Source organism: Lithobates pipiens, unplaced genomic scaffold (genome assembly GCF_037356315.1).
Source record: "Lithobates pipiens isolate NorthernLeopardFrog02 unplaced genomic scaffold, aLitPip1_a1.2 Scaffold_8, whole genome shotgun sequence".
Taxonomy (NCBI): Eukaryota; Metazoa; Chordata; class Amphibia; order Anura; family Ranidae; genus Lithobates; species Lithobates pipiens.
Window position 1 is genome coordinate 47,233,047 of NW_027507903.1, and position 27,784 is coordinate 47,260,830.

The following is a 27,784-nucleotide window of genomic DNA, read 5'->3' on the forward strand; positions in this document are numbered from 1 at the left end:
CAGGAGCCCATCTTAATTTTCCCATCCTGCATTCACAGAGTAAACGAACAGAAAAGAAAAAAAAAAAAAAAAAAAAAAAAAAAAAAAAAAGAAGGAGAGAGGCAGAGATAACGAGGCGGGGAATATTTCTAAAAAAAGACAGAGATTAAAATCTCCTTATACCCCAGTTCCTTCCATCTCCCCCCTACCTTCTTTATTAAATTATACCAAACTTCCAAAACCTTGGTCCCCACTGAAATAACATATTTACTAACCATCACCGCTATTTCATCTATTATATATCTCCTAATGTGAGTTATGCTGTATAATTGTTTATTACAATTTTTCCCCGTGTAACTGATAAGTTTTCCTTGTTTTTTACCTCCCAATATTTTGTGTCTTTTCTTTATTTGAGTTATCTCCTGAGCCCCATTCATTAGTGCAAACACATTTTTTTTCCCCCCCAACTTCCCCCATATTTTTACCTTGCCTTACCACCAGTAGATCCTCCTTCACTCCCTTCATTTGATTACACAGTTCTTTCAATGAGATGTTACATGCATTTACGGCCAATAACACATCCTTAATAGTTGGCTCTTTTTCTAACGGAAGAGGGGCACCTGTTGTAATCTCCATATTCTGTTCCCCTGCACCCGCATTCTTATTAACTGAACATTTTGCCACTGCTCCGGCCTGCGTATTATTAATGTTTGACTGTCCCATGCTTTTCCTTTCAGGCATTACCCCTTGCTGCCCCTTTTTTGGAGGGGTCTGAGATGACTGTACAGGGTTATGAGCAAATTGTTCTAATTTGGCTGCTGTGGCAGACTGTTGCGTGCTTTTTTCCCCCCTTTCCTTTGCAGAGCGCAGGTGCTGCATCTTTCTTTCTCTTTCCTTTTCTCACCGCTTTCCTCCCCCTTCTCTTTGGGTGGTTCCTTCTCTATTTATCCTATTTTAATCTTCAGAACAGTCCTGGATATCGTATTTAATACATTTTTAACATTATAACTCAGCCGCCCATCACTCAGTCAAAAATTTAATGCAATATTAGCCGTATCTTATACCCAGTTCTCCAGTATTCACTTCATGTATCGCAATGACTTCCTGTTTTATTGCTTCACAACCGGCACTTATTTGCACGCACAAATTCAAAAATCAGTTGGTTTTTAGGACTGCCACCATCCCTCAATAGATCAATTAGTGCAACACTGATCTTGCCTTATAGCCAGTCCACAGGTACTCAATTCCAATATCACAGACTTCCTGGTTTCGCTGACCACAAACGCCCGCCTTTACAGCAGGTAGTTAATTGCATATGCTACTCGGGTTACCATTCATTCATCTTGGTGTGCAATACAAAGCAATGCAATCCAGAGAGGAAAAAGAAAAAAAAAAAAAGAGCTAAAAGTCCTCCTCACCCCTGGCCAGAGCCCTCCTATTAGCTTATTGCCAGTTTTCAGACATCACTAAGTCCACAATTTACGTTGCCAGACCTCCGCCTGCTATCCCCCTCACACCTCCGTCTTCTCCCCCCCCCCCCGAAACACAGCCGCTTACCCCCTTCCTCCTATCGCGGCTTGCGGGCGGGCGGGAGAGCTTCTTGCTGTCCACTGTATGCGGAGTTGTTCGGCAGGGCTCGGAGGCTCGAGGGCATTCGGCGCTGGTCGGGGGGGCTCGTATGTCTTCGGCCGTATTCGCTGGGGTTCGGAACCCGGAAGCAAGCGGAAATCCCCGAGGGCTCGGCTCGATAATACGGTCGTATGCCGTCACTCCTCCTCCCATCCGGCTTCGGTGAATAGCTCCAGCCCTCCTCACACTGCATCCAGCCGTAGCATTAACCACACCACGCTCTCCTCATGGAGTCTGGGAGGAGGTTACACACGGCGTTTCACATCTCTCACTCCGCCTTACACATCCGGTCACGCCCCCCCTACCAAGCTGGCTGACATTAAATACATTTTATATATAGTTTTTTTTTTTCTATTACTTGGTATTACCATAACCTGCCATTACAAAGCTAACCCAAAATAAATTCTGCCGGTCCTGACAATCACAGGGATACCACATATGTGTGGGTTTTTTCTTGTTTGTACCCATAGTAGGCCCCCAGTATTTTTTATTAAAAAGCTTAATTGAACAGTCTGAAGTGGATTGCCCACCGTGCACAGCTGCAATAGATTTTACACACTCCAGTTTTTGTAAACCAAGCCCAGGTTCACAATGAATGCTTGAGCAATTTTCTGGTTGCAGGAAAGAAAACTGCATAATCTATGGCCTGCTTAAGGCTGGTAGGAGCCACAGAAAAAAAAATCTAACAAGTTTTGTCAATTGGAATCATGCTGTAAGGAAATGACGTTTTAGTAAAAAGCAATAATTTATTGAAATGTACATTGTTTGTTTATTTTCAGATTCTATATAGAAAATTGCCATCACAGTCAAAATATTCGCTCCCTTTTTGTATAACTTGCATTTTATTTTCAAGTCCACTGTTTGATAATTCTTCTAGTTCAGTATCACTTATTACCTCCCCATCCCATGTCTCATCAAGTGTCTCCCAGTCTTCTTCCACAGGGGCACTGGGCACAGGTTCACTTGGATTAGCACTAGTCAGCGCTGGAGAAGGTGGAAAGTCCTGGACCTTGTGAAGGGCGATTTGAGGTATTAGGGAATTATCTTGGCGTCTCTGTGCGCCTTCTCCCCGCACAGCTACATGAGAGATGTCTGATGTTTTGGGAGAAGGAAGAAGCGGTGGTGAGTGATTGACTAGCAGTTGCCTGTCACTCTTCCCATCTCCTAAGACGTGTTGTGTTGGATGTTTAGAAGACATCAACTTAAGCTGGTCCTGCTCGGTCCTCGGGGTAATTTGTCCAAGGCGTCTGGAAACAGAAGCATTCTGTTTCATCTTCCGAGCTTCTGATGGGACAAATTTCGACTTCAATACTCTTCTGATGACATCAGTATCAACATTAAATCCGGCAGCAAGTCGCTGTAAAGTCCACTCTTCAGGGAACTCCTGGTTCAAATATCTGTATAAATAAAAATAAAAAAGGGGGGGGTGTTGTATTCAGTTAAGGACATTGGATGTGCTACACAAATCAAGAAAAACCAAAACCAAAAGCACAAACACATTATCATAGTACACAGAATGTGTGTAGCAAGTCTGTCCCTCTGCCAAATCCCCCTGCCTGCAATTCTGGACTATTACATTGAAGCCGGGGGTTGCTGTGTACATACAGCAATATACATTAGGTTTCTTTGTTATCTTAAAGAAAAAAATAAGAACAAAACAACCTGTAATAATAATAATAATAATAATAATAATAATAGTAAATAGAACGGGTGCAGCATGTCTGTCCCACTGCTGTGTTCTGCCCCTGCTGATAATTCTGGCTGCAGTCAGTTAAAAATTAAAAGCAAAAACAAAAGCAGAAAATAATTGCTCAATAATGTTTTTTTTATTTTATTTTTTTAAATAAGTCCAAAATTGAAAAATAAAATCCTTTATTTCATTTGTAAATAGCTTTTGCATTTTTACCAGAATTTTTTTTAACCCCTAGGTGCCAAGCGCACACAAATATTCTGCCTCTTTGCGGCCAGGCCTTCGCGCCATATTAATGTGTGTTAGCGCCAATAGAGCTGTGCCGAGACCAGCGGCTCACGTAAAGCTCCCGATTGGTTGTTACGATTGGCTGTCACATGATTGGAAAAACTCCCAATCACGGCAGTCACGTGGTCACAAGCCCAGCCTCATGGAATGCCAAACCCATTAAAAGGCCAGTGGGAGCCAAAGGGGTTAATCCTTGTCTGTGTTCCAGTATAAGCTGATGCCATGACTGCTGCCCCAGTTTTCCCCGTTTCATGGTGGATCTTCTCTTGTAGCATCCTTTCGAGTCATCTTTGCATGCAGGGACTAGAATTGTGCCACCCCTACACTATGTGCATCAATAGAAACACACAGCTCAAAAGCAAGGTACTCCTTTGCTTCTCCCTTATTCAACCCAACAGACTAGCTAGAGACTGCACTGTCCATTCTGAATTCTTTCCTGTTCAGTCTGGAAGTTCAGCAAAGCAGCATTAGGAGAGAAGAGCAGCTTTGAAACTGCAAGTACTGGGTGAGAATTTTTACAAATTTTTTTTTATTGGGGAATGTTTTATTTTATTGTGCTCAATGTGTTAAGCTAAAAATGCTGGGAGGTTCAAATACTATACCTAAAAGCTGGAGTAATAAAATGCACCTGGGGAAAAGGAAAAAAAAAAAAAAAAAAAAAAAAAAAAAAGGATTACATCTCCCATTGTGACCCCTATGTTGCTACATGACACTAGTGATATAGGAGTGGGCAGGAGGAACTACTGAAGTGTGTGTGTGTGTGTGTAAATCAGGAAATGGACACTCCAAGATGTCAGTCTTTTAGGAGACTTCAGCAGACGATTCTTCATCATGAAAGCAGCGTTTGGTGGTTTAGCTGCAGGTGATGTAACTATTTACAATGTTTATAGCAGGTACATCTTGTATTCCAATTTTTATTTAAAAAGTGATTGTAAAGGTTGCAATTTTTTTAAACCAACAAACATGTTATACTTACCTGCTCTGTGTAATGGTATTGCACAGAGCAGCCCTAATCCTCTTCTGTTTGGGTCCCCCTCACTCTTAAGCGGCGCTCCTGTGGATGGACATTGTCCACTCTCTCCTCATTGAGAAGAGCAAGAGCCGCTCCATTGAGATGGGGCTCAGGCTAGTATAGGGGGGGGGGCTGCCCCTAAAAAGGTTTTTTACCTTAATGCATTAGAATGTATTAAGGTATAAAACCTTCTGCCTTTAGAACCACTTTAAGCAACAGAATCACTTGAAATGTCTCTATCTGATCATTATCTAATGTCTCTGGCTAGGTTAAAGTGAACCTGTGTTTTGATTAAGAAGGGCAACGCAACAGGTTTACTTAAAGCAGAACCAAAATCCATAATACTTACCTTTGCTTCAAAAAAAGGCAGATGCCCATGAGGTCCTGCACCAGCAAACTCTGGCTTCCTACAGTTGTATGTCTTTGGCCATCTTGATTGGCCAGCGTGGGATGACATCACTCCCATGCATGCACAAGAGGAGTTCAGTCATCACAGCATACAGGCACTATGCAAGAATGCAAACTAAGCTGCGCATGTGTACCTCAGTGTTCATTTTAAAGAAGACTGAAAGCAGGCAGACAAGTTTATTTCATTTCAGAAGAGACCAGCCTGTCTGCTCAGTTATTTCAGGCAACGCTTTCATTCTGTGTACATGCAGCTGATAACAGCTCCAAATAAACTCTGCGCCACTTACTAAAAATACCTTGTGATACAGACGCCCTAGAGGTACATTCAGAGGGAACTTTAGGGGGAGACCTGGACCCCATCAAAACAAACACCGGGGGGGGGGTAATGGAGGGGATGGAAAGGGCCGTATCGTATTTCACCCAGCACCCCTCACAAGAGCATAGAAAGAAAAAAAAAAAAAAAAAAAAAAAAGACAAATAAATGAGGGAATTTTTAATCTGGCAGGAGTTGAGCTCTCAGAGAAAGAATTAGAAGTATTAAATCAAGGTTTAAAGTATGCACCGAACAAAGATGCGGACTTGAATTATTTGTTGACATCGAAAAATGTTAGGAAACTTAATATCAAAAAACATTTTGCAAATTCGAATATAATAAGAAATACTTCTACCACAGATTCTCCCCCCCCCCCCATGTACAAAGTGTGTTAAAAAATAAATTCTGTGTTTAATCCCAACAAAGGAATGCACCATCATATTGAAGTTTTCAAAGATATGGTACAGAATGAAGTTAGAAACTTAGAAATTAAAAGTAGGGCTGCAACTAACGATTATTTTCATAATCCATTAGTTGGCCGATTGTTTCGATTAATAACCTAATAAAAAAAAAAAAAAAAAAAAAAAAAAAAAAAAAAAAGGTAATTTTGCTGCGATTTGCATTTTTACAATTTTTGTTGGCCAGATAAAAAAATAAAAAAAAATTGCTGCAAAAACGCATTATTACATTGCTTTTCTGCAGCTTCTCCATTGAAGTATATTGAGCCCAAAAACCAAAATAGCACCATTTTGTGTTAAAAAGTCCTTGTCTTTTCCAAATACGCAGCGGCTGAAAAAAAAAAAATCATGGATGTGAATGTGTCCCATAGGAAACCATGTAAATGAACTGTAGTGTGTTTCTGCAAAAAGCACCAGGAAAAAAAAAACACCAGAGGTGTGACCCAGGCCTGAGATGTTTAGTAACATATTGGGGTTAAAAAACCAAAATTAGTACAAAAAGAGCAAATAATCGCTACTGTAAGGGGTTCATTTTTTACTATGGGACAGTGAAAGTAATATTTGCAGTAGACATTTGCTCTTTTTTGTACTTTAAATACAATAGAAGAGGGTTATATGTACATCTGTCAAAAAATATAGAAACATCATAAAGTCTAGTAGTAATGAATAAATAAATATCAGTTCGTATGAGGTGTAACTGCAGCATCAAGTAAAGCTCTACGCGTTTCATGGGTATTCCCAATCGTCAGGAGCAGATGTGGCAGACATTCCTATGGAATATATATATATAAAAAGGGGATGTAAAGAACTGAATATTAAGTAAAAAATACTCAAAATAATTATACAAGTATGAATGGTTGACCAGCAACACTCACCAAACCTGACCACCACTGCAGCTAGGAGTGGCCAGCCAAGGGTCAGACGAGAATACAAACCCCACCGCGGGAGCTGAGGCGGCATAAAAACAAGAATTCAACAACAATTCATTACTACTAGACTTTATGATGTTTCTATATTTTTTGACAGATGTACATATACCATGTAGGCATACATGCCAGCATTGGGCATGGTGCTATTGGCATGTACATGCCCTCTTGTATCAATCTGTATATTCATCACTCCGATCATGTGTTGTATGTATGTATGTATGTACTTTGCTTACTAGGTTCAGGTTTTGTGCACACTACATGTGTATATATATGATATTAATGATTTAATGCTTTGAGAATATTTATAAATAAAATACGTTATATTGTAACTCACCTCCACTATTCAATTGCTTCATTCAAAGTCCCAATTTCCCTCTCCTTTTTTTGTACTTTAAAGGGCCAATTTCATTATTTTTAACCCCATTATGTTAGTGGCCGATTAATCGATTAGTTGTTTCGGCCCCAATTAAAAGACACGCTAAAAATAAAACAAATTTGGGAAGGTATAAAATCCATAGAGGAAAAATAAACAAATAGTGGTACGAGCAGCTGATAAAGGAGGAGGCCTGGTGATACTATCTTGTGAATACCAGGAGATGGGAAGATTACTAAAATGATTCTAACACATATATTAAACTAAAAGGAGATCCTACTTCAAAATTAAGAATGGAACTTACGAATTGGGTAAAAGAGGGCCTATATAAAAAAAATCCTAAATCAAAAAGAAGCAGATTACCTTATACCATATGCGCCAAAAATTACAGTAATGTTCATAGTAACAAAAGTACATAAAAATAAAGAGTGTCCCCCCGGGTCGACCGATAATAAGCGGGATAGACTCCCTGTTTGCAAGACTAGGTGAATACCTAGATGGTTTTTTTAAACCACTAGTTATACAAAGTCCACCATATCTCAAAGACAGCAGAGACTTGATAGTGCTTTTACAGGATCTAGTAGCAACAGAGGATACCATCATGACCACGGTTGACATCGAGTCTCTGTATACCAATATCCAACAGAAGGATGCACTTATAGCATTAAAGTGGGCACTGACAAAAGGATCCAAACTAAAAAAGGTTCAGATAAACTATTTAATTAAAAGGCCTTGATCTAGCAAGGAGTAACAATTTTTTCTGGGCTAATAATGACTATTATAACCAGATAGGAGGAGTGGCCATGGGGGCACACTATGCTCCCAGTGTAGCCAATATAGTTTTGAACAAATGGGAATTAGAAACCAGCTATAAAAAAAAAAAAAAAAAAAAAAAAAAAAAAAAAAAAAAAGAGTAAATCTCCAATTTTTTTATAAAAGATACAGCGATGATGTTATTCTTTTCTGGAAGGGCAAATTAGATAGTTTTGAAGAATTTTTGAATCAAATGAATGGTAATCACTACGGTTTAAAGTTTACAGCTGAACACAGCAATGTGGAAGTGAATTACTTGGACCTATCACAAAAAAAGTTTGTCAGTAAAACATACTTCAAAGCAACTGATATAAATGGTTATGTGCCCACACACAGTTGTCACCACCCACAATGGATAGGAGCAGTTCCGAAAGGACAATATATGCGATTAAAACACAACTGTGAGGAAGATAACGACTTCTATACACAGGCCCAGATACTAAGCAGTAGGTTCTTAGAAAAAGGTTATTCTTACAAAACTCTAACGAAGGTGGTGACACAGGTAGATACCAAAATCTAAATCTGAATACCAAGGGGCCACAGCTTTTGCAACAGGGTTCAATTGACAGGCTAGACAGGTGGAAGCCATTTTTAAAAAATATTGGCCCCCTCCTGTTGTAAGACAAAGACCTGGTATCCATAATTCCACATAATCCTAAATTCATCTATAGAAGGGCACCAGGTTTGAGAAATCAAATAGCTCGTAATGTCCCAGATCCCCCCAAAAAATGTGTCAACTTTTCTGGATGGATCCGGTTTTCATTATTGTACTAGATGCAGGGCCTGCAGACTAACAAGAAAGCCGGGCTCATCTAAGAAGGTTGCTCAGTTTCAATCCGAAGTTACACAAACAGAGTATAAAATTAAACCACTAATCGCATGCAATTCGGATCATGTTACTTATGTGTTAGAGTGTCCATGCTCAATGCAGTACGTAGGCCAAACAACTAGACAATTAAAAATTAGAATTAACGAACACCTTACGAATATTAAGAAAGGATTTCCCAACCATAGCGTGTCAAGGCATTTTAAATCACATCATAATAGTGACCCTACTCTCTGTAAGTTTTATGGTAATGACAAGATCACAAAACATTGGACAGGGACACACATGAAAAGAGAAATATTAACTTTATATATATATCCATTTTGTTTCATTTTTTGATAACAATGCAGCCGTTAGGAATGAATATAGAGCTTGATCTAAATTGTTTTTTGTCCAACGATTAAGGTTGGGTATTCCATGCCGGGCAAGTGGGGTTCCCCCCACCCCCTTTTTTTTTCTACTTAATTTGGGAGCATGGCATTAAAATCTGGATCAAGTCTCTACCAATCTGCAATAAAGATGAATGCACATTAAGATATAAAATTTAGGTGCATATTAAACAAGAAAAGTATAGGAGAGAATGAGGTGGATAAAACAGAAATGATGATAGGGGGATCACGTAGTTTTGTAAAAAAAAAAATTTTTAATAAGAAAATAGGGGTTAAAGTTTTTGGAACAGAAATAATGGAAATAGAGTACTCTAAATGATTAATGTGCAAATGGACAATTAGTCTATTGGTTAGTGCCAGTTTAATAGCGATATGGTGTAGCCTCTTCATATAGAGTGACATCTAGAGGTCAACTATATGAATGACAGAAGGATACCCCATTGCTAATGATCTACAGTCATCATGAATTGCAAATAAATAGAGACTTTGTATTTATGCATTTTTATATAGTTTTCCCCTCTGATGTTGTTTGATTAATAATGGCATTATTTTTAGTGAGAAGTTTTAATTTCAGAATGTAAGCAAATTACGAATGGTGGTCTATTCATTATGCCTCGAGTGGGACTGAGGCTGCGCACAAATTTTTGCTTCCCATTGGCTCTTTAAGATCAATTGGCACACTATAAACAATGTTGACCCTGTGACCAGGTACGCTTCCTGAAGACGTACGTCGAAGCGGTACCTGGTCACGTTCGTATACGCAAAATTCCGGTCCTCTTGGTTGTCGGTCGCATTCGGTGGAACGCACGCCGTACACAACGAGGAACCACAAAACGATCTGATAAGTGAGCAGCCCCAGTGCCAGGTCTGGCACTGAGTAATGTAAGCAGCCATTTGGCTTTATGTTTTTTAAATTTTCGTTTTAAATAAACAGTATTATGCTATGGATATTGTTTGCTCTTTCTTCATGCCCCGTCTGAGCCTATGAGGAAGAAGGTGTTTTCCATAGAGTCCATATCATATTCCATGTGAGCAGGCATTTACCTGCACAAGCTCAACTGACTATCTTTTTAATTAAAGTAGTCATTACAATCTGGTAAGGAGACTACTGTATCTTCACGATTGGGTGTCTTCGTGCTCAAATTTGTGGTGAAGGGATTTTTCACCGATTTCAGAAGATCTCATTGTATTTTGGGCAAATGGATGTAGATGAAGTCTATCAGAATTGTATCTGTGGAGTTTAATCACTGCATGGACTTTGGATATATGTTTTTCTCCAGTATCTAATTGGGACTATTTAATTAATTATTTTTGTAATTGTTTTTTGGTTTTATTGTATGTTTAGTGGGTCGGTACACCACCCCAAGCACTTATGGGTGTTGTAGTATTTTTCACTCATTTAATGTAATGTTTAAGATGAGATTTTTCCTCTTTAAAAAAAAAAAAGTGCCCCAATTGTCACCAAATCCCAATGCTTTCATTCTGCTTCAACTGCACTTTCCTCCAGCTGCTTATATTTACCATTCCTTCACTTCCTAGCTGCACTATGAGAATGAAGAGAGGAAGCCATATGTAAGCTCCAAATCACTCTGATCAAACCTTTCACAAGGTATGCAAAGAGTTCAGGACATCCAAGTCCTCATGTGGCAGCACTGGTGCCTACTGATCAACTACTTAATCACAAAGTGCTTTATCCTGAGAGTCAAGGGAGTGTGTCACATGCTCTCCATACAGGTAATGGGTAGAATCTCATCAATGTGCTGCTGCTTACTTGTTCCATCACCTCTTGAAGGTAAAGCAGATTCTATACATGTTTTAACAGTGTATGCCGGTTTAGGTTTTAGTTTAGTTACCTGATCTGCTCCATTGCATTCCAGGTCAGACGCCTTTCAGGTGACCCAGGGGGTTCCATCTCCTTCTTTATTTGTTTGAACCGGATTGCTTCCCCACGCCTCCTCAGCATTCTAGATTAAGAAAAAGAAAAGGGGGGGCGGAAGAGAATGGGTGTCAAGAATGCCTTGATTTTAATTAATGTATGATCTACAGTAATATTTTATACTGACAGGTCAAAATATTGCGAGGTCACTATATTTTTTACAATGCAAAAAAGGTGCGTGTGTGTGTGTGTGTGTGTGTGTGTGTGTGTGTGTGTGTGTGTGTGTGTGTGTGGGGGGGGGGGGGGGAGAATTGGTGTTAAGAATACCTTGGGGTGGCAACACAACTATAAAACTTATGGGTGAAGAAGCCATAGGCATCCGAGTGCTGATAATATTTTCAAACTAAATTAGGCCTAGAGATTTCATAGCCATTGTAAACCTCAGGCATGAAATGTGAGCAAAGCACAAAGCATATCCCCTCTATAGTGTGTACTTGTCTCAATCCAGAGCACCAAGTGCCATTTCTGTCTGCTGCTTTGTTCCTCTGCTACAAGCATAAATCACTCCTGGAGAGTTTTTCTGACACAAAACAGAAAAATGGTGATGGGTTGGCACAGCCAAGGCTCCTTTCCTGTCTGAGGGGGGGGGGGGGGGGGGGGGGTTCTCTTCCCTCCAATCAGCTCTCAGAGCATACCTCACTGATGTAACTTCAGCTCTCGGCCATCTACTTTCAGAGCTGAGAGATCCTATGTAAAATTCTGCACTTTGAATGGATGTAGGTGAAAGACGGCTGTAGGAAGATACGTTTGATCTCTGTATCACCTGAGGCCGGTTGTGTCATCACTGGGTACAAGTAAGGGCTTACAACCACTTTAAAAAGGCCAGGTTAAACCCCCCCCCCCCCCCCCTCTTCTAAATTCCAGCTCCACTATGTACCAATATAGCCATCATGTACTTATGTTGCAAAAATAAAACAGCTATCCATTAATTCTACACATGCTTATCTAACTCTCTTCATAGCGGTTTAAGCACACTGCTCGATTACTCCTGCCTTACTTCCTGGTCAGACTTCAGGTCATGACACAGGGAGGAGTTGACCAGCTGATCTCATTAGCATACACCCTGCATCGTCTACCCTCAGCTGGTCAACTCCTCCCTGTGTCATGACCTGAAGTCTGACCAGGAAGTAAGGCAGAAGTAAATTGAGCAGTGCGATTTAACAACTATGAGGAGAATGAGGCAAGTCTGTGTAGAATTTAAAGCAGTTTTAATTTTTGCTAAATAAGTACAATATGGCTATATTGGTACATAACGGAGCTGGAGTTTAGAAGAAAAAAAAAAAAAAAAAAAAAAAAAAAAAAAAAAAAAAGAAGAAGAAGGTCAAAAAGGTGAACTTAGCCATTACATTTCTAAAATGTCAAAGTGGCCGCAAGCTAAAAGTTTTCACAGCTGTCTTCCCCTTACATGTGACAGACATGTTTACAGGTATCGAATCCTCATCTAACCAGGCAGAGGCCCAGCTGCTTACAAAGGGCATTGAAGCCGTAGTCCATGAACGGGTGGTGCGTTTATGCAGCTTGAGCTTCCAGGTTGTCTTATGCAATAGTATAAGGACGCAGCAGTTTGTCCCAATTTGAATGGTTGCCGCTGCCCCCCTGACCCTGTAAAAGTGGGGTGAGCAGCTGCGATGGACTCACCTCCTTTTCTCTGCATTCCATTGGCCAGAACTAACAACTCACACCTGACCGGGATTATTCTTTGAGGGGCATCAGTGGAGGACCCTCCTCTGCACATGACGCCAAGTAAACAAAGAGCAGGACCAGCTTGGCAGTACTGGCTCTTTCCAGGAATGAAGATCCAGAACAATGCCTGCTTATCAGAGGGGGTGTGGGGTCAAGGGAACCACTGCACATGAAAGCGCACTGGTGGGGGCCCAGGAAGATGCTCTACAGCAGTGGTTCTCAACCCTGTCCTCAAGTTCCCCCAACAGGCCATGTTTGCAGGTTTTCCCTTTATCTTGCACAGGTGCTTTAAATCAGAGTCAATGGCTCGGTATTTTGGACAGTTATTTTATCTAAGAGAAATTCCCAAAACATGGCCTGTTGGGGGTACTCGAGGACAGGGTGGAGAACCACTGTTCTACAGAACCCAACAAGGTAAAGAGAAACACTTCCAGAGACAGCACAGAGCAGCTCCCACACAGTTCCTGCCATCAAAACTGGGGGAATGGTTTACAGCCCCCCCCCCCCCCCCTCTTAAAGCAGTTGTATATATTTTTTTTTTTTTACATGCCGATAAGGCCACTGCATACTAGCTCATTATGAAATGCTTATCTTAGAACGAGGCCCCAACTTCTCACCCGATACACGGCGAGGGAGCCGACATGTTCCCTTGGCGTGTCTTCCAGATATCGTGGCTCCGGCGCTGTAGGTGGCCGGAGCAGCGATATCAGCACTCCCGCACGCATGCCGGGCTTCCAGCCGAGAATCCCCTGTGCGCATGCGCTGCTGCAGTCAGTGGCTCATTGTGAGGGGGAATATCTCCTAAACAATACAGGTTTAGGAGATATTTTTCTTACAGGCAATTTTGTTTGTTTATTTAAATATAGAGAATAGGTGCAGGTTCTTCCTGACCCAGCTCACACTACTGCACCTATAAAGAATAGAACCAAGTATAATTGCAGTGCTAAGTAATTGGTATGGCATTGGTTAGCAACAATAGGTCCCTCTATGAACAAAATACCTTCCCTGCAACAATAGATCCCCCCCAGCAACAATAGAGCCCTCAGCAGAAACATGCCCTCCAGCAGCCAGCAACAATAGAACCCCCCCCCCCCCCCCACACACACACACACACACACACACTAAACCCCCTAAGCAATAGATCCCTCAGTAGCCAGCATCACTAGACCCTCCAACACACACATTTAGTGCTGGAACTGCATATACATCACAAGCAGTGCTTTGTGGATGGTCCTGCAGCCTCCTGGGACATGTGATGTGTCCTAGGAGGCTGAGGGCAGGGTAAGGCACATTATGATTGCCAATTTGGAGGACTGTGGAAGTGGCAGCAGGTACTGAGAAAACCAGATACTGGCACCTACTTGAGGCTAACTTTTCTATATTTTTTTACAGAAATTTTGTGCTTGATAAACGGTTGCACTACTATCATGTGACACAAAAAAAAAAAAAATAAACGCTTTTATTCTCCAAGGTCTCTACTTTCAGAATATATATCATGTTTGGGGGTTTAACTAATCTTTAGGCCCCAGGTGATTTTTTTTTTTTTTTAACCACCACCTTACCGGGCCATAGTCAAAAAGACATCCTCAGTAGGAGGTGGAATACTGGGGTTATGGCTGCAGCAATACGCTAGAACGCCATTATCGGTTTCTTCAGCCAGCGATTCTCTAACCTAACTGATAAAAATCGGTCAGAGCGGCAGATTCACCACTGGATCACTTTTAGAAGCGGTGGGAGGGGGGTAGCTTCTGGGCTTACCTGGCGGCTTGGGAAGTCCGAAAACCAATCGGGCAGTTGCAGCTGCTGGTCACAGATGAGCGAAGGAAAGGATGGCCTCTGCTCATCTCTATGGCCTAGGAGGACTGGAATAAAGTCATGTCCAGTTCCAGCCAATGTAAACAAAGCTATTTTTTTTTTTTTTTTTAGAAAAGTATTAGATCAGTGGTTCTCAACCTTCCTAGTGTCGTGACCCCTTGATAAAATTTCCCCAGTTATGGGGACCCCTAACAGTAAAATTATTTTCATTGCTCCTTCATTACTGTAATTTTGTGACTGTTATGAATCAAAATATAAATATCTGACATGCAGGAGTCATTATTGCCATTATATTCCAAAAAAGATTTCAGGCTATCCAGCAATCAAACATACAGTTTGTATACGCCACTCCGTGCTTGGAAGCCGGCTTGCGCTCCAAGCCTCATTTTCGGTGCAGGTCAGGGGCTGGATGCAACGTCAGCATTGCTCCACTAGCCTCAACGCTTCCTGAACATGCAAAATGTTGAGGATAGTAGAGCGATGCTGAAAGTCACATCCAGGCCCTGACCCACACAGAAAATTAGGCTTGGAACGCACGCCAGCTGGAAAGACTTAGTGGCAGTCTAACAACACCTGACACCTATCATGCGAGTGTACATCTGTTCATGTTTTAAGCTAAATAAATGATCTTTTTTGGAATATTACGCATTGATGGCTCTTCATCTTGCATGAGTATACGGGGGGAGAATTATCAGACCCTTATTATAAGGCTGGGCTCTGAGGAAGAAGGTACCCCTTCGAAACGTGTCAGCTGGCAGTGGCCTTTGAGGTCTCCTGTGTACCATCTGGGAGTCTGTTTGTCAGTCTACTAATTGTTGTCACAAGGAGATCGTTTAACTTTTTACCATATGTTTGTGAGTAGTATTTTTACCTTATTGTTAATAAAAAATACTTTTAAAGGATAATGCACAAGGCTAGTGTGCCCTCTTTTTGTTGTTTTTTTGACCACTATGGGACTTCCCTATCCTTGAGGGCAGCAGGTCGGAAGCATTTTCCAGCATGAACTTTTAGTCCACTTGGTAACTCACTTGTGCGAAGGAGGGTTTGAGTTTCTGTTTCCTTATTATACTGTATTCTGGTGAGTGCACAAGTCAGAAGGTGGTGGTGTATCCCGGGTGTTATACACTTTGTATATCTAGCACTGGCACAGAATAACCACTTTTGAGGAACCAACTAGGATGTTTATATATAATTGATATGTTTTGTTCCATAATAATGTTTTTCTGGCACAGTCAGGTCATGTTGGACTTATCTATTCACAATCTATTGATTTATTGGGCCGGTGGCACACTACTAATATGTTCTTATTAATTAGTCTCTGACTTTCCAGTTCCATCAGAATCAGCAACCCGTCTAATGTGAAAAGGGAAGCGACGTTCCGTCGCCACCATCTTGGTACACTCGTCTGCAGTAACGCTACAGTTAGAAGTCGGCACTGACCGAAGTCTTGCATTTTACACTTATTTTTACCAGTAAACTGAGCTTATGTACTATGTAAGCCTTATATAGTATACAAGCTCAGTTTTCTGGTAAAAATCTGTGTAAAATGCTAGACTTCGGTCGGTGTAAAAAGATTTCTGCTTGCCGATGACTTCTAACTGTAGCCTCGCTGCGTTTGAGTGTACCAAGATGGCACGTCACTGCTGCATGGTCTCTCTTCTCCTGAAAGCGACGTCTTGCTGGCCGAGACGGACCCGACATTACTAGGTGTACAGAGTTGGGTCTGACAGGATTGGAATGGCTTTTGCGACCCCCTGGCAAAATCAGCAATTTCCCCCTGGGTTGAAAACCGCTGCATTAGATCAAGTTTTTTTTTTTTTTCTCCCCTAATACTTTACATTGTAGGAGGAGAAATGTGGGGTCTTATTGACCCAGATCTCTCTATAAAGAGGGCCCGTCACTGCTTATTTTTACATTTAAAAGTTTTTATTCAAAAATATAAGCAATACAGGAGAAAGTACAGGCGGGTAAATAAGGCACAAAAAGTTAGACATATTAGACCAAAAGTTAGCGTAAACTGCCAACACTAAAGTGCAAAACAACAACGCCAAATGTCACAAGAGAAGTGGTAATACCAAGCTGCGGGCAGCAACTGTACTTCTTGGGGAGATGGAAATTCAGAGGAAAAAGAAGAAGATAGTAAGAATAGAGAGAGAAAATAGAAAAGCGAAGACCGTAGATGGAGTGTGAGATTGTTATTGCATGGGTGCTGCACCGGGCAGCCTATAGTAAGTAGCGTATAGGTCGATTCTGTCAACCTGTCAGTTTTGGCTATCCATGTCCACTTTTTCGGTGATCAGATCACCCAACCAGTGACCCATATTCTTGAGAATACCGGAACTCGAACCAGGGAGACCAAGTTTTGTGATACCGTGCTACGGTTTCTTCTGATTGTGCCTTAGTATCCTCCATTTCACATATGTAAGAAATCTTTAGCAACCATTCTTTCCACTGCTTATTTTTAATACAAGGAATGTTTACATTCCGATTGGAATAAAAGTAATCAGTGTTAAAAAATAAAAATAAAAAAAAAAGTAGCTTTTTTTTTGCTTACACCCAGTGGTAAACACATAGGTCATGCTTACATATGTAAATGGTGTTCAAACCAGGGCCGTTTTTAAGGCAGGGCAAAAGGGGCAGCTGCCCTGGGCCCTATCATTGTTGTGGGGCCCAAAGCAGCTGCTTCATACTTGCCAACTATGCTGGTTTAAATTCCCTCACCCCTTGAGGTTTTAGTCCTGTGCTGTGTCCCAGATGACTCAGTTGGAGACCCTGTGTTTACATGCAAATTACCGGCATTTATATGTAAATAGAGGCGGCCGGCGGTATTGACATGTATATCATGGCCCCCCTCAGGTCATATCCACAGTAATCTCTAGCAACCAATCAACAAGCAGAAATCATGTGCTGTAACCTCTAGCAACTAACCAGTGAGCTGTAATGTGTTCTGTAACCTCTAGCAACCAGTCAGTGAGCAGTAATGATACACTGAAACTTCTGGCAACGAATCGCAATAGCTGCCTGATCTGATTCAGTAAACTGATTTTGAGTCTAGTTGATATTTATTGTATGTCTCAGAGCAGGTGGAGAGCAAAAGTTTTGCCCAGGGTCCAATCAATATTAAAGACGGCCCTGGTTCAAACCACACATGTGAGAGGGACATACTAAAAAGGAATGACAGAATGGAATGCCCATAGAGAATAATGGAACAAAGTGGAATGCCCATAGAGAATAATGGAAAAAAAATTCAGTTTGTGACAGACTCTTTTGACATATAATTTTTTTTTTTTTTTTTAAAGACCTACTTTTAAATATCAGTGGCCATGTTAAATATATAGATTAGATGGGATTAATGTTGTTTTTTATGGCATAACAAAAAGGTAAATGACTGAGTGGAATGCCCTTAGAGTATAATGGGAAGTCAAATATAAACTCATTTGCAGGCAATTCTGAGTGACATAGCAACTTATCCTTTACCACAGCTGTTCCTCATGTAGAGTAGCAGATTGTAAGATTGAGATTATTTGGGATTACAGCTGTTTTATATTGAATTACAAACATATGACAGGGTGGAATGCCCATAGAGTATAATGGGAAGCAAGATGTGTCCTGGAGTCAAAACCATTGGTCCTATCAGATCAGTCTTTAGCAGACATGCTCTCTATGTCCAGTGGTGATGCCCAAAATTCACATTAAGTGGGATTATTATTGGTTTCTATGGAATGACAGATAAATAATAGAAAGGAATTCCCATAGAGTATAATGGGAAGCAAGGTGTGACCTGGAGTCAGAACCATTGGTCATATCAGATCAATCTTTAGCAGACATATTCTATATGTTTGTTAGTGATGTCCAAATTAGACATTAAGTGGGATTATTATTGTTTTCTATGGAATGACAGATAAATTATAAAAAGGAATGCCCATAGAGTATCATGGGGAGAATGATGTGACCTGGAGTCAAAACCATTGGTCATATCAGATCAGTCTTTAGCAGCCATACTCTCTATGTCCAGTGGTGATGTCCAAAATTCACATTAAGTGGGATTATTATTGATTTCTATGGAATGACATACATATGACAAAGTGGAATGCCCATAGAGTATAATGGGAAGCAAGATGTGACCTGGAGTCAGAACCATTGGTCATATCACATCAATTTTTAGCAGATATACTCTCTCTGTCCAGTGGTGATATCCAAAATTCAGATTAAGTTGGATTAGTATTGGTTTCTATGGAATGACAGATAAATAATAGAAAGGAATGCCTATAGAGTATCATGGGGAGCAAGAAGTGACCTGGAGTCAAAACGATTTACTTCCCATGATATTCTATGGGCATTCCACTCTGTCATATGTCTTGTCATTCCATATAAACCAAAAATAATCCCATTTCATTTCAAATTTGGACATCACTGCTGCAAATAGAGAGTATATCTGCTAAAGAATGATCTGATATGACCAATGGTTTTGACTCCAGGTCACATCTTGCTTCCCATTATACTCTATGGGCATTCCACTCTGTCATATGTATGTCATTCCATTGAAACCAATAATAATCCCACATAATGTCTAATTTGGACATCCCTAACAAACAGAGTATGTCTGCTAAAGATTGATCCGATATGACCAATGGTTGTGACTCCAGGTCACACCTTGCTTCCCATGATACTCTATGGGCATTCCTTTTTATTAATTTATCTGTCATTCCATAGAAAACAATAATAATCCCACATAATGTCTAATTTGGACATCACTAACAAACATATAGAGTATGTCTGCTAAAGATTGATCTTATATGACCAATGGTTTTGACTCCAGGTCACATCATTCTCCCCATGATACTCTATGGGCTTTCCTTTCTATTATTTATCTGTCATTCCATAGAAACCAATAATAATCCCACTTAATCTGAATTTTGGACATCACCACTGGACATAGAGGGTATGTCTGCTAAAGATTGATGTGATATGACCAATGGTTCTGACTCCAGGTCACACCTTGCTTCCCATTATACTTTATGGGCATTCCACTCTGCCATATGTATGTCATTCCATAGAAACCAATAATAATCCCACTTAATCTGGATTTTGGACATCACCACTGGACATAGAGAGTATGTCTGCTAAAGATTGATCTGAAATGACCACTGGTTTTGACTCCAGGTCACATCTTGCTCCCCATGATACTCTATGGGCATTCCTTTTTATTATTTATCTGTCATTCCATAGAAAAAAAAATCCCACTTAATGTCTAATTTGGACATCACTTACACACATAGAGAGTATGTCTGCTAAAGATTGATGTGATATGACCAATGGTTCTGACTCCAGGTCACATCTTGCTTCCCATTATACTTTATGGGCATTCCACTCTGTCATATGTATTTCATTCCATAGAAACCAATAATAATCCCACTTAATGTGAATTTTGGACATCACCACTGGACATAGAGGGTATGTCTGCTAAAGACTGATCTGATATGACCAATGGTTTTGACTGCAGGTCACATCATTCTCCCCATGATACTCTATGGGCTTTCCTTTCTATTATTTATCTGTCATTCCATAGAAACCAATAATAATCCCACTTAATCTGAATTTTGGACATCACCATTGGACATAGAGAGCATGTCTGCTAAAGATTGATCTGATATGACCAATGGTTTTGACTCCAGGACACATCTTGCTTCCCATTATACTCTATGGGCATTCCACCCTGTCATAGGTTTGTAATTCAATATAAAACAGCTGTAATCCCAAATAATCTCAATCTTACAATCTGCTACTCTACATGAGGAACAGCTGTGGTAAAGGATAAATTGTTAGGTCACTCAGATTTGCCTGCAAATGAGTTTATATTTTACTTCCAATTATACTCTAAGGGCATTCCACTCTGTCATTTACCTTTGTTATGCCATAAAAAACAACATTAATCCCATCTAATCTCAATATTAAACATGGCCACTGATATTTAAAAGTAGGTCTTTAAAAAAAAAAAAAAACATTTATATGTCAAAAGAGTCTGTCACAAACTGAATTTTTTTTTCCATTATTCTCTATGGGCATTCCACTTTGTTCCATTATTTTCTATGGGCATTCCATCTCCCTGTTAAAGTCTATGGGTATTCCATTCTGTCATTCCTTTTAGTATGTCCCCATGTGAGATACTGCCGTGAACATCAGAGAGCGAGAGCAATAATTCTAGCATTAGACCTCCTCTGTAACTCTAAACATGTAACCTGTAGAAAATTTTAAAGCGTAGCCTAGGGAAATTTTTAAGTAATGTAGTCTGGCGCCACTGCATGAGAGTGCGCAATTTTAAAGCGTGACATGTTAGGTATCTATTTACTGTGCATAACAGTCTTTTACAGGGGGGGGGGGGGTCGGAGTCATAGATTGTGTTTTGTTCTTTTTTTTTTTTTTTTTTTTAAATTCAGTACGTTTCTTGCCCAAAAGAATTTGCATTTGAAAGATCGCTGTGCAAATACCGGGTGACATAAAACAAAAAAATTGCAATGACCGCCATTTTCTTCTCTAAGGGGAGATATATATATATATATATATATATATATATATTAGCTAGAGAGAGATACATAGATAGAGATATCTATCTATCTATATTCACTATATTGATTCTGTAATCTACAATTGTAGTTTATTTTGGATATTTTATATTGTTGTTTATAGTTTTTTTTTTTTTTGATTTTAAATAATCATGTAAAGAAGGTTTATTATGTCTAAATTACGATCGCATCGGCCGATGACGTGAGATTACGTTGTGATCTATAGCCAAGCATGATTCGTATATGGCTATATTTTAATTAGCTGTTTATATAAAGCCTTCAAACGTTAACTCAGGAATCTGTAATTAGACAATATAAACGGTCGTATCGGCCGATCAGATCTAACGTATGTGTTCATATGCATATACGATCGTTTTTTATACTCTTTTTAACTAATACCTTTGGATTGGTGGAGAACCATGGATCTTTACATATGGACTATTGCTAAACTTTGCGCATACTGTTTATAAATGCATAATTTTCCCAAACATCTCTACATTGGATGTGGGTCTGCACAAGTCACAATTGCTTCAGACATAAAATTAGCGATTGGTGCAGAATCCCGCACATCATGCGGTGATGGATGTTGATTGGTTTGTTCTGTAGATAAAAAGACACTTCCGGTATTACAAGTTACGCCCTCAGATGAAGTCGGATATGACGAAACGCGTCAGGGCGTAACTATACCGGAAGTGACGAGTGCGCCTCAATCCCTGCGTTTCAGCGAGCGGTAGTAAGGCACGAGACAGCGAAAACGTTCGTTCCTCCTCGATCATAGCTGAACCAATGGGATAAGGCACAGTACTTTTTCAATGCTTAAATACTTTGTTTATTTGTTACGCATATATATGTTGGGTTTCGTTTTGTCTAAATAAATAGTGTTAAACAATATCACACTATGTTTGGGCATCTTTGCTTTTTTATATGAGAAAACTGGATTCCAACAAGAGAGACATCTAGTGGCCATAAGAAGCATTGTTGATTGGCAGTTTAAAGGCGTTTTTGATCTTGCTGTTCGGTGAGTGCATCCCCAAAGGGGGATCGTGTGTGCCCCACAAGTGGTGAATTTTATGGTGGAAGCTACAATTTAATCACAACAGTGAACAGACAAAATAAGCACCTTCTATCCTGGACACGGATCAAAATTTCAATGAACTCACTTTATATATAAAAAAATCTTTTAAGAGTGTATAAGCGCTGCTATATATGAAAAAGTGGACTTCTTTAAAAAGTTACAATTTTTTGTATATTGTTTATATTTCTGTGTTTTAAAGCAGCAGCTAAAGAAAGGAGATTTTACGCCAATAGAGTATATTTTTAAAGGAGTATTTTAAAAAAAGTATTTTTTTAAAAAAATTACAATCTGTATATCATTTTATTCTTTTATCTTGCATATTGGTTTCCTAAAGCGCAGTGTGGTGTACTAATTAGGCAGGCATTTATAGGAATTTTTTAGTACACTCTTGTATATTGTTTTATCTATATTCACCATCAAATCATTCCCCACATCAATTACCTTTTGCAGCACCACCCCTTCCTTTAGGAAGCAGGGCCCTCCTGTCCCTTCTATATTGAATTGGGTTGTCCTCCCTCTACATTGTAAAGCAATGTTGGCACTATACAAATAAAGATCTATCGCTGCACGATTCTGGCCAAAATGAGAATCACGCTATTTTGCTTGGAACAAAAAGAAGATCACGATTCTCTCGCCATTCTTGCGATGTAAAATCTTTCAGATTATACAAAAAAAAATAAAAAAGGGGGGGGCGCTAACTTTACTGGTTATTTTTTCCCCAATTCATACAAAGTCATTTTTTCTAAAAATAAAAAATTGAGCAAACACAGTGCGACATAAAATATTGCAACAACCACCATTTTATTCTCTAGGGTGTCTGCTAAAATATATATATTTTATAATATATGTTTGAGGTGTTCTAAGTAACTTTCTAGCAAAAAATAAAAAAGGGGATGGATTTTTAACTTGAAACCAACAAATGTCAGATATTGGTTTAGTGTTTAAGTGGTTAAACTTTTTTCACTTACACACAAAGTCTATTCTCCATTGACAAATTGTTACAATGTTTATACTTAAAGTTCAACTGATAAAGAATGTTTCGATTCTTGGCAGACTCAGTTTTTCTCTTCCTTTCTTTTGAAGGCTGCAGCTTCAGAAGGGCAGAGAGAATTCTTTGCATAGAAAGAAAGAATTGCGAAACACTTTGGTCAAGATTGCGATAACGAGTAATTGTGCAGCTCTAATTTAATATATATATATATATATATATATATATATATTAGATAGAGCGAGATGTATTTTTTTGGGAAGTTCTGAGTAATTTTCTAGAGAAAAGCCCAGGTTTATACATATAGGAGAGAAGTGTCAGTAGTTAGCGTGGGCACAAAATCCCACAAAACGGCTGTAGGTGAAAGGGTTAAGCCCAGCTTTCCCTGTGTATGTATTTGTATAATGTTTGGTGTTGATGTCCTCAGCGGAGGGATGACACCTCGCTTGTGCTCCCTGTGACACCCAGAAGTAAAATGTGTCCCCAGTGAGGACGTTATCTCTTACTTCCTGTACTGGTGACACCCCTGGGAGAGCCAGTCCCTCAGTCTTAGAGGTGACACCGGATATGCACTCCTCCTACCTCAGGACTTCCTGCTCCTCAGTCCCCTCACTCTCCTCCAGCTCATCCTCATCCCCAGACACCGGACTGATGGGAGGACGGCTCCGCAGGCCACGACAACCCAGCACAGCCGGATGGGTGCCGCTAAAAAGCTGAAGCCTCCTCAATGACCATAAAATCGAAGCCGCCATCGCTGGATATCGATTGCTCCTCCCTGCAGCGTTCCACTGCGATTGATCATGCCTGGCCTGACACACCGCATGGTGGAGTTGTGGGCGGTGTTCCTGGACAGTCGTAGAGTGCTGATTGGCTTTTCTTTGACTCCTGTCACGCCCCCTTGGGATTACTATGGAGACTGAACCTTTCTACTGATCATCCCGGAAGTAGTCCTTTTCTTTTCTCCTTCCCCTGCAACATCTCACTCTGGTTCCTAGGGAAGTTATTGCAGATTCTGCATGGAGGATGCCTGAGTGATCGAGGTGGTCAGAGCTGTGCTGGGTGAGTTGGGGGGCTCTTCTGTATAGGAGAGGGATGAGGTTCCTCCTCTAGTTTATTGGGGGAGAACGCAGGCCTGACCGGAAGTGCAGTGTGACAGCTGTCACTTCATCCCTGCCAGAACACCTCACCCTTCTCAGATCACAATATAGTCCATAAATCTGGTCACTCACTACACAATCTGGTTGTACAATCTACTTCAGCTTTAACAGAATTGTGAGATAGGAAGACAAACTTCAAAAATCCATTACATTTGTAGCCAATCAGGCCATCCTATATACTGCCCCATGGTAAGGTGACCAGATTTTTAAAATGAAATCCGGGGATATATATATTTTTTGTACTAGTAATGGCAACAATCAGCGACTCATATCGGGACTGCGATTTTGCGGTGGACAAACCAGACACTAAAGCCGCGTACACACGACCGGTTTTCCTGTCGAAATAAACTCCAGAGGTTTTTCTGATGGAGTTCCGCTGAAACTGTCTTGCGTACACATGATCACACCAAAGTCTGACTGTCTAGAACGTGGTGACGTACAGCACATACGACAGGACTAGAAAAAGGAAGTTCAATAGCCAGTAGCCAATAGCTTCCGTCTCGTACTTTCTTCAGAGCATGTGTCGTTTTTTGGTCCGTCGGAACAGCATACAGACGAGCGGTTTTCCCGATAGGAATTGGTTCAGTCGGAAAAATGTAATTTAAAACATGTTCTATTTCTAGGTCCGTCAGAATTTTTTTTAAAAAAAGAAAAAAAGTCAGATGAGGCAATCAATGGGTTAAATGTGTGCCCAACAAATGTTTTCTCACTGTGGGGGAGGTGCTTTTACTAAGGGAAGACATAGATCCCTGTACTTGCTTTGCAGGAACACAGGATCAATGTCTTCCACACTGAAAGAATGTTGAACTGCCTTGTTTACATAGGCAGACCACTAGGCGAGTCCGCCGGATCTGCTGATTGGCTCTGATACCCAGAAATGCAGGATCACGTATATAAGTGATCCTGTGCAGCGCGACCGCCCTGTAGCAGTATATCTGCTATCAGTCGATCGGAAATTGGTTAAGATCATCAGCATTATGATAACTCACAGGCAGGGGGCACTCTATCATGGCTCTGGCTGGCTCTGTCACAGTGTGTCACATAACATGGCTGCTGGGTGCTGATTTTGTTAACTTCTGACCAATAAGTGCCCCCCCCCACTGCCTGTGATTTCTGATACCATCCATTATGCCAGAGAGACAGACACAGTGCAATGTAGTCTATTCACAGACACCCCCAAAGCACACCTGTGTTGAAGCCTTGAAGGCACTGGCAGCCCCACAACTGGATCTGCTTCCCCTCTATTCCTGCTGCTGGACATCGTCAGCTGAGCTCAGCTGCCTTTCTCTGCCCGTCGCCTCCACCGGCCTCACAGCCTCTCAGGTCTCACTCTTCGGGCCCCGGCTACTACTGGGTGGGAAGTGGAGGAAAATGACTCTGCCGAGGAAGGCAAGGAGATAAGCAGGCAGGCGACTGCGGCCAAGGCAGAAGAACATGTGAGCGGAGCTGAATGGGCATGTGCCGGAAACTGAAGAAATAGTCCATCCTCTCCGACCATCACATCATCATCAGAAAGGGACACAGATAATGGAAAAATACACCCGCCTAAGCTAGTAGGAGCGGGGGGGTGTAATTTAGAATTCATTTTTTTTTTTATTCTGCAATCGCTGTCTTTGAAAATTGTCCCAGCTCCTGCTGAAGTCAAATCCGAGGACAAAACCGGGGACAGACTTGGTCCGGGGACAGTGTCCTCAATCCTGGGACTGTCCCCTGAAACCAGGAACATCTGGTCACCCTACCCCATGGTATACCCTCTGCACTCCTCACCTGCACATACTACCTACTAAAACACTTCTTTAGCATTGTTTCTTATATCCCCAGTGCTTCTTATTTTGGAATAGGCACACTTTTTTGCTAGGTAATGTTTACATTGTATAGACATGAAGACTTGAAATAGAGTATTTACTGTACAATACTACTTACCATATACTTATAATCATATCATGAATTCACATTTCTCTTGCTGCTAGGTATTAGCTCTCTGACATATTGAACATTTCTTTTTTCTGTAGGTGTGCTGCCAATAAACAACAAACATGGCATCAGAAAGGCTAGATCCTCCAAATTTACCAGACTTCACCATTCTTAAAAGGTTGGCTCGAGACCAGCTGATCTACCTCCTGGAGCAGGTATGGGTCCTTGCCTTTCAGTCTTGTGTTGATCCCCCACCCAGGTACCTGATGTGTATATTGATTTGTCTCTGAAGAATAGTTCCATTGTAGGCTGGGAATTTATCAGGCAGTCTGTTTTTATTATGATTGATTAAGCTGATAGAGGCAGTGCTTATATCTAATGCTACTGAGTATCTAATTAGTAAAAGCAAACAAAAAGTGTAATAATGTGCAGCTGCTGTCATGACTTCTCCTTATTTTAAGCTCCCTGGAAAAAAAGATTTGTTTATTGAACCTGAGCTGATGAGCCCGCTGGATCGTATCGCCAATGTCTCAATACTGAAGGTACGTTTTCAATGTGTACATTTCTTTTTGTATCAGTGAGTAAAATTGATCATTGTTTTATCACTTTTTTTTTATTTACTATTTACTATCTTTTTAGCAACATGATGTTGACAAATTGTATAAGATTGACAACAAGCCAATTTACACCAACGCTGACCAGTAAGTCATTTAAATTCTATTTTTCCTCAATAATTCAAATCTTTATTTTAAAGTTGGTGTGAAAGCAGATATTAAATAAAAAAAAAAACTCTTTATTTCAGTTAATCCTCAAATAGTCATTGGGTATATTTCAAACGTTAACTTCAGGTCTAAATACCAATAATAATAATAAAAATGTTAATAAACCACCAATAGCTAAAACAGAAAAAAAAGGCAGTCTATTGCTTTCCAGTGCTGTTCCCTGTAGATCAGTGGTTCTCAACCCCTGTCCTCAGGACCCTCTAACAGGCCAGATTTTAAGTACTACCTTGGGGAGATGCAGACTAGAATACTGCAATCACTGAGCAGCAAATTATATCACCTGTGATGTTTTTCAGTTATGTTGCAAACCTGGCCTGTTAGTGGGTCCTGAGCACAGCAGTTGAGAACCACTGCTGTAGACTCGCTGCTGCCTTCTGCTGCCACGGGTCATCTGGGTTCAGTGATGCTCGGCAGCATTCACCCCACTTACTGATAGCCCTAGGGTTGTGTTACACAACCTGGGCTTACAGTACTGCTGTACAATACAATGCTCTCACATCATTACATGAAGGCAGAGGTGTAGGGCCTACCACCAGAGGGCAGCAAAGGTCCTCGCAGGTCATGTGACTGATGAGAAAGGGTATTCTATTGGGGGAAGGTGGGGGTGTTCAGGCTGGAGCTGCCCTTGGAACTAAAAATAAAAAGTGAGATACATTTAGAAATATTAAATGTGCCTAAGCTGAACCCTGCAGAGTGTCCCTTGTGTCTGGAATGCATCCTGGAAAAAAAAAGTTTGCTTTCTAGTATGTAAGTGTGCCTAGGCA

At 40.6% G+C, this 27,784-nt stretch overlaps 2 protein-coding genes across 3 annotated transcripts in view; one reads left to right on the top strand and one right to left on the bottom strand.

Annotated features, from left to right (window-relative positions):
- Positions 1-2,334: 2,334 nt before the first annotated feature.
- On the bottom strand, positions 2,335-24,009 carry NGRN (neugrin, neurite outgrowth associated). Its single transcript, XM_077472355.1, has 3 exons — positions 23,750-24,009; positions 10,961-11,071; positions 2,335-3,005 (listed from the first exon to the last, which is right to left on the bottom strand). The coding sequence occupies exons 1-3, from the start codon at positions 23,917-23,919 to the stop codon at positions 2,384-2,386; spliced, it is 903 nt and encodes a 300-aa protein (XP_077328481.1). The 5' UTR covers positions 23,920-24,009; the 3' UTR covers positions 2,335-2,383.
- Positions 24,010-24,039: 30 nt separating this feature from the next.
- Positions 24,040-27,784, top strand: part of VPS33B (VPS33B late endosome and lysosome associated) — a 71,998-nt gene continuing 68,253 nt past the window's right edge. The window contains exons 1-4 of one of the 2 annotated variants that reach the window (XM_077472353.1): positions 24,040-24,226; positions 26,337-26,453; positions 26,700-26,780; positions 26,878-26,939. In XM_077472353.1, the coding sequence (XP_077328479.1) occupies positions 26,361-26,453; positions 26,700-26,780; positions 26,878-26,939 (236 nt within the window). In that variant the 5' untranslated portion in view covers positions 24,040-24,226; positions 26,337-26,360. Of the gene's footprint in view, positions 24,227-26,336; positions 26,454-26,699; positions 26,781-26,877; positions 26,940-27,784 lie in introns of those variants that run through there. The other variant, XM_077472354.1, reaches the window with a different exon arrangement.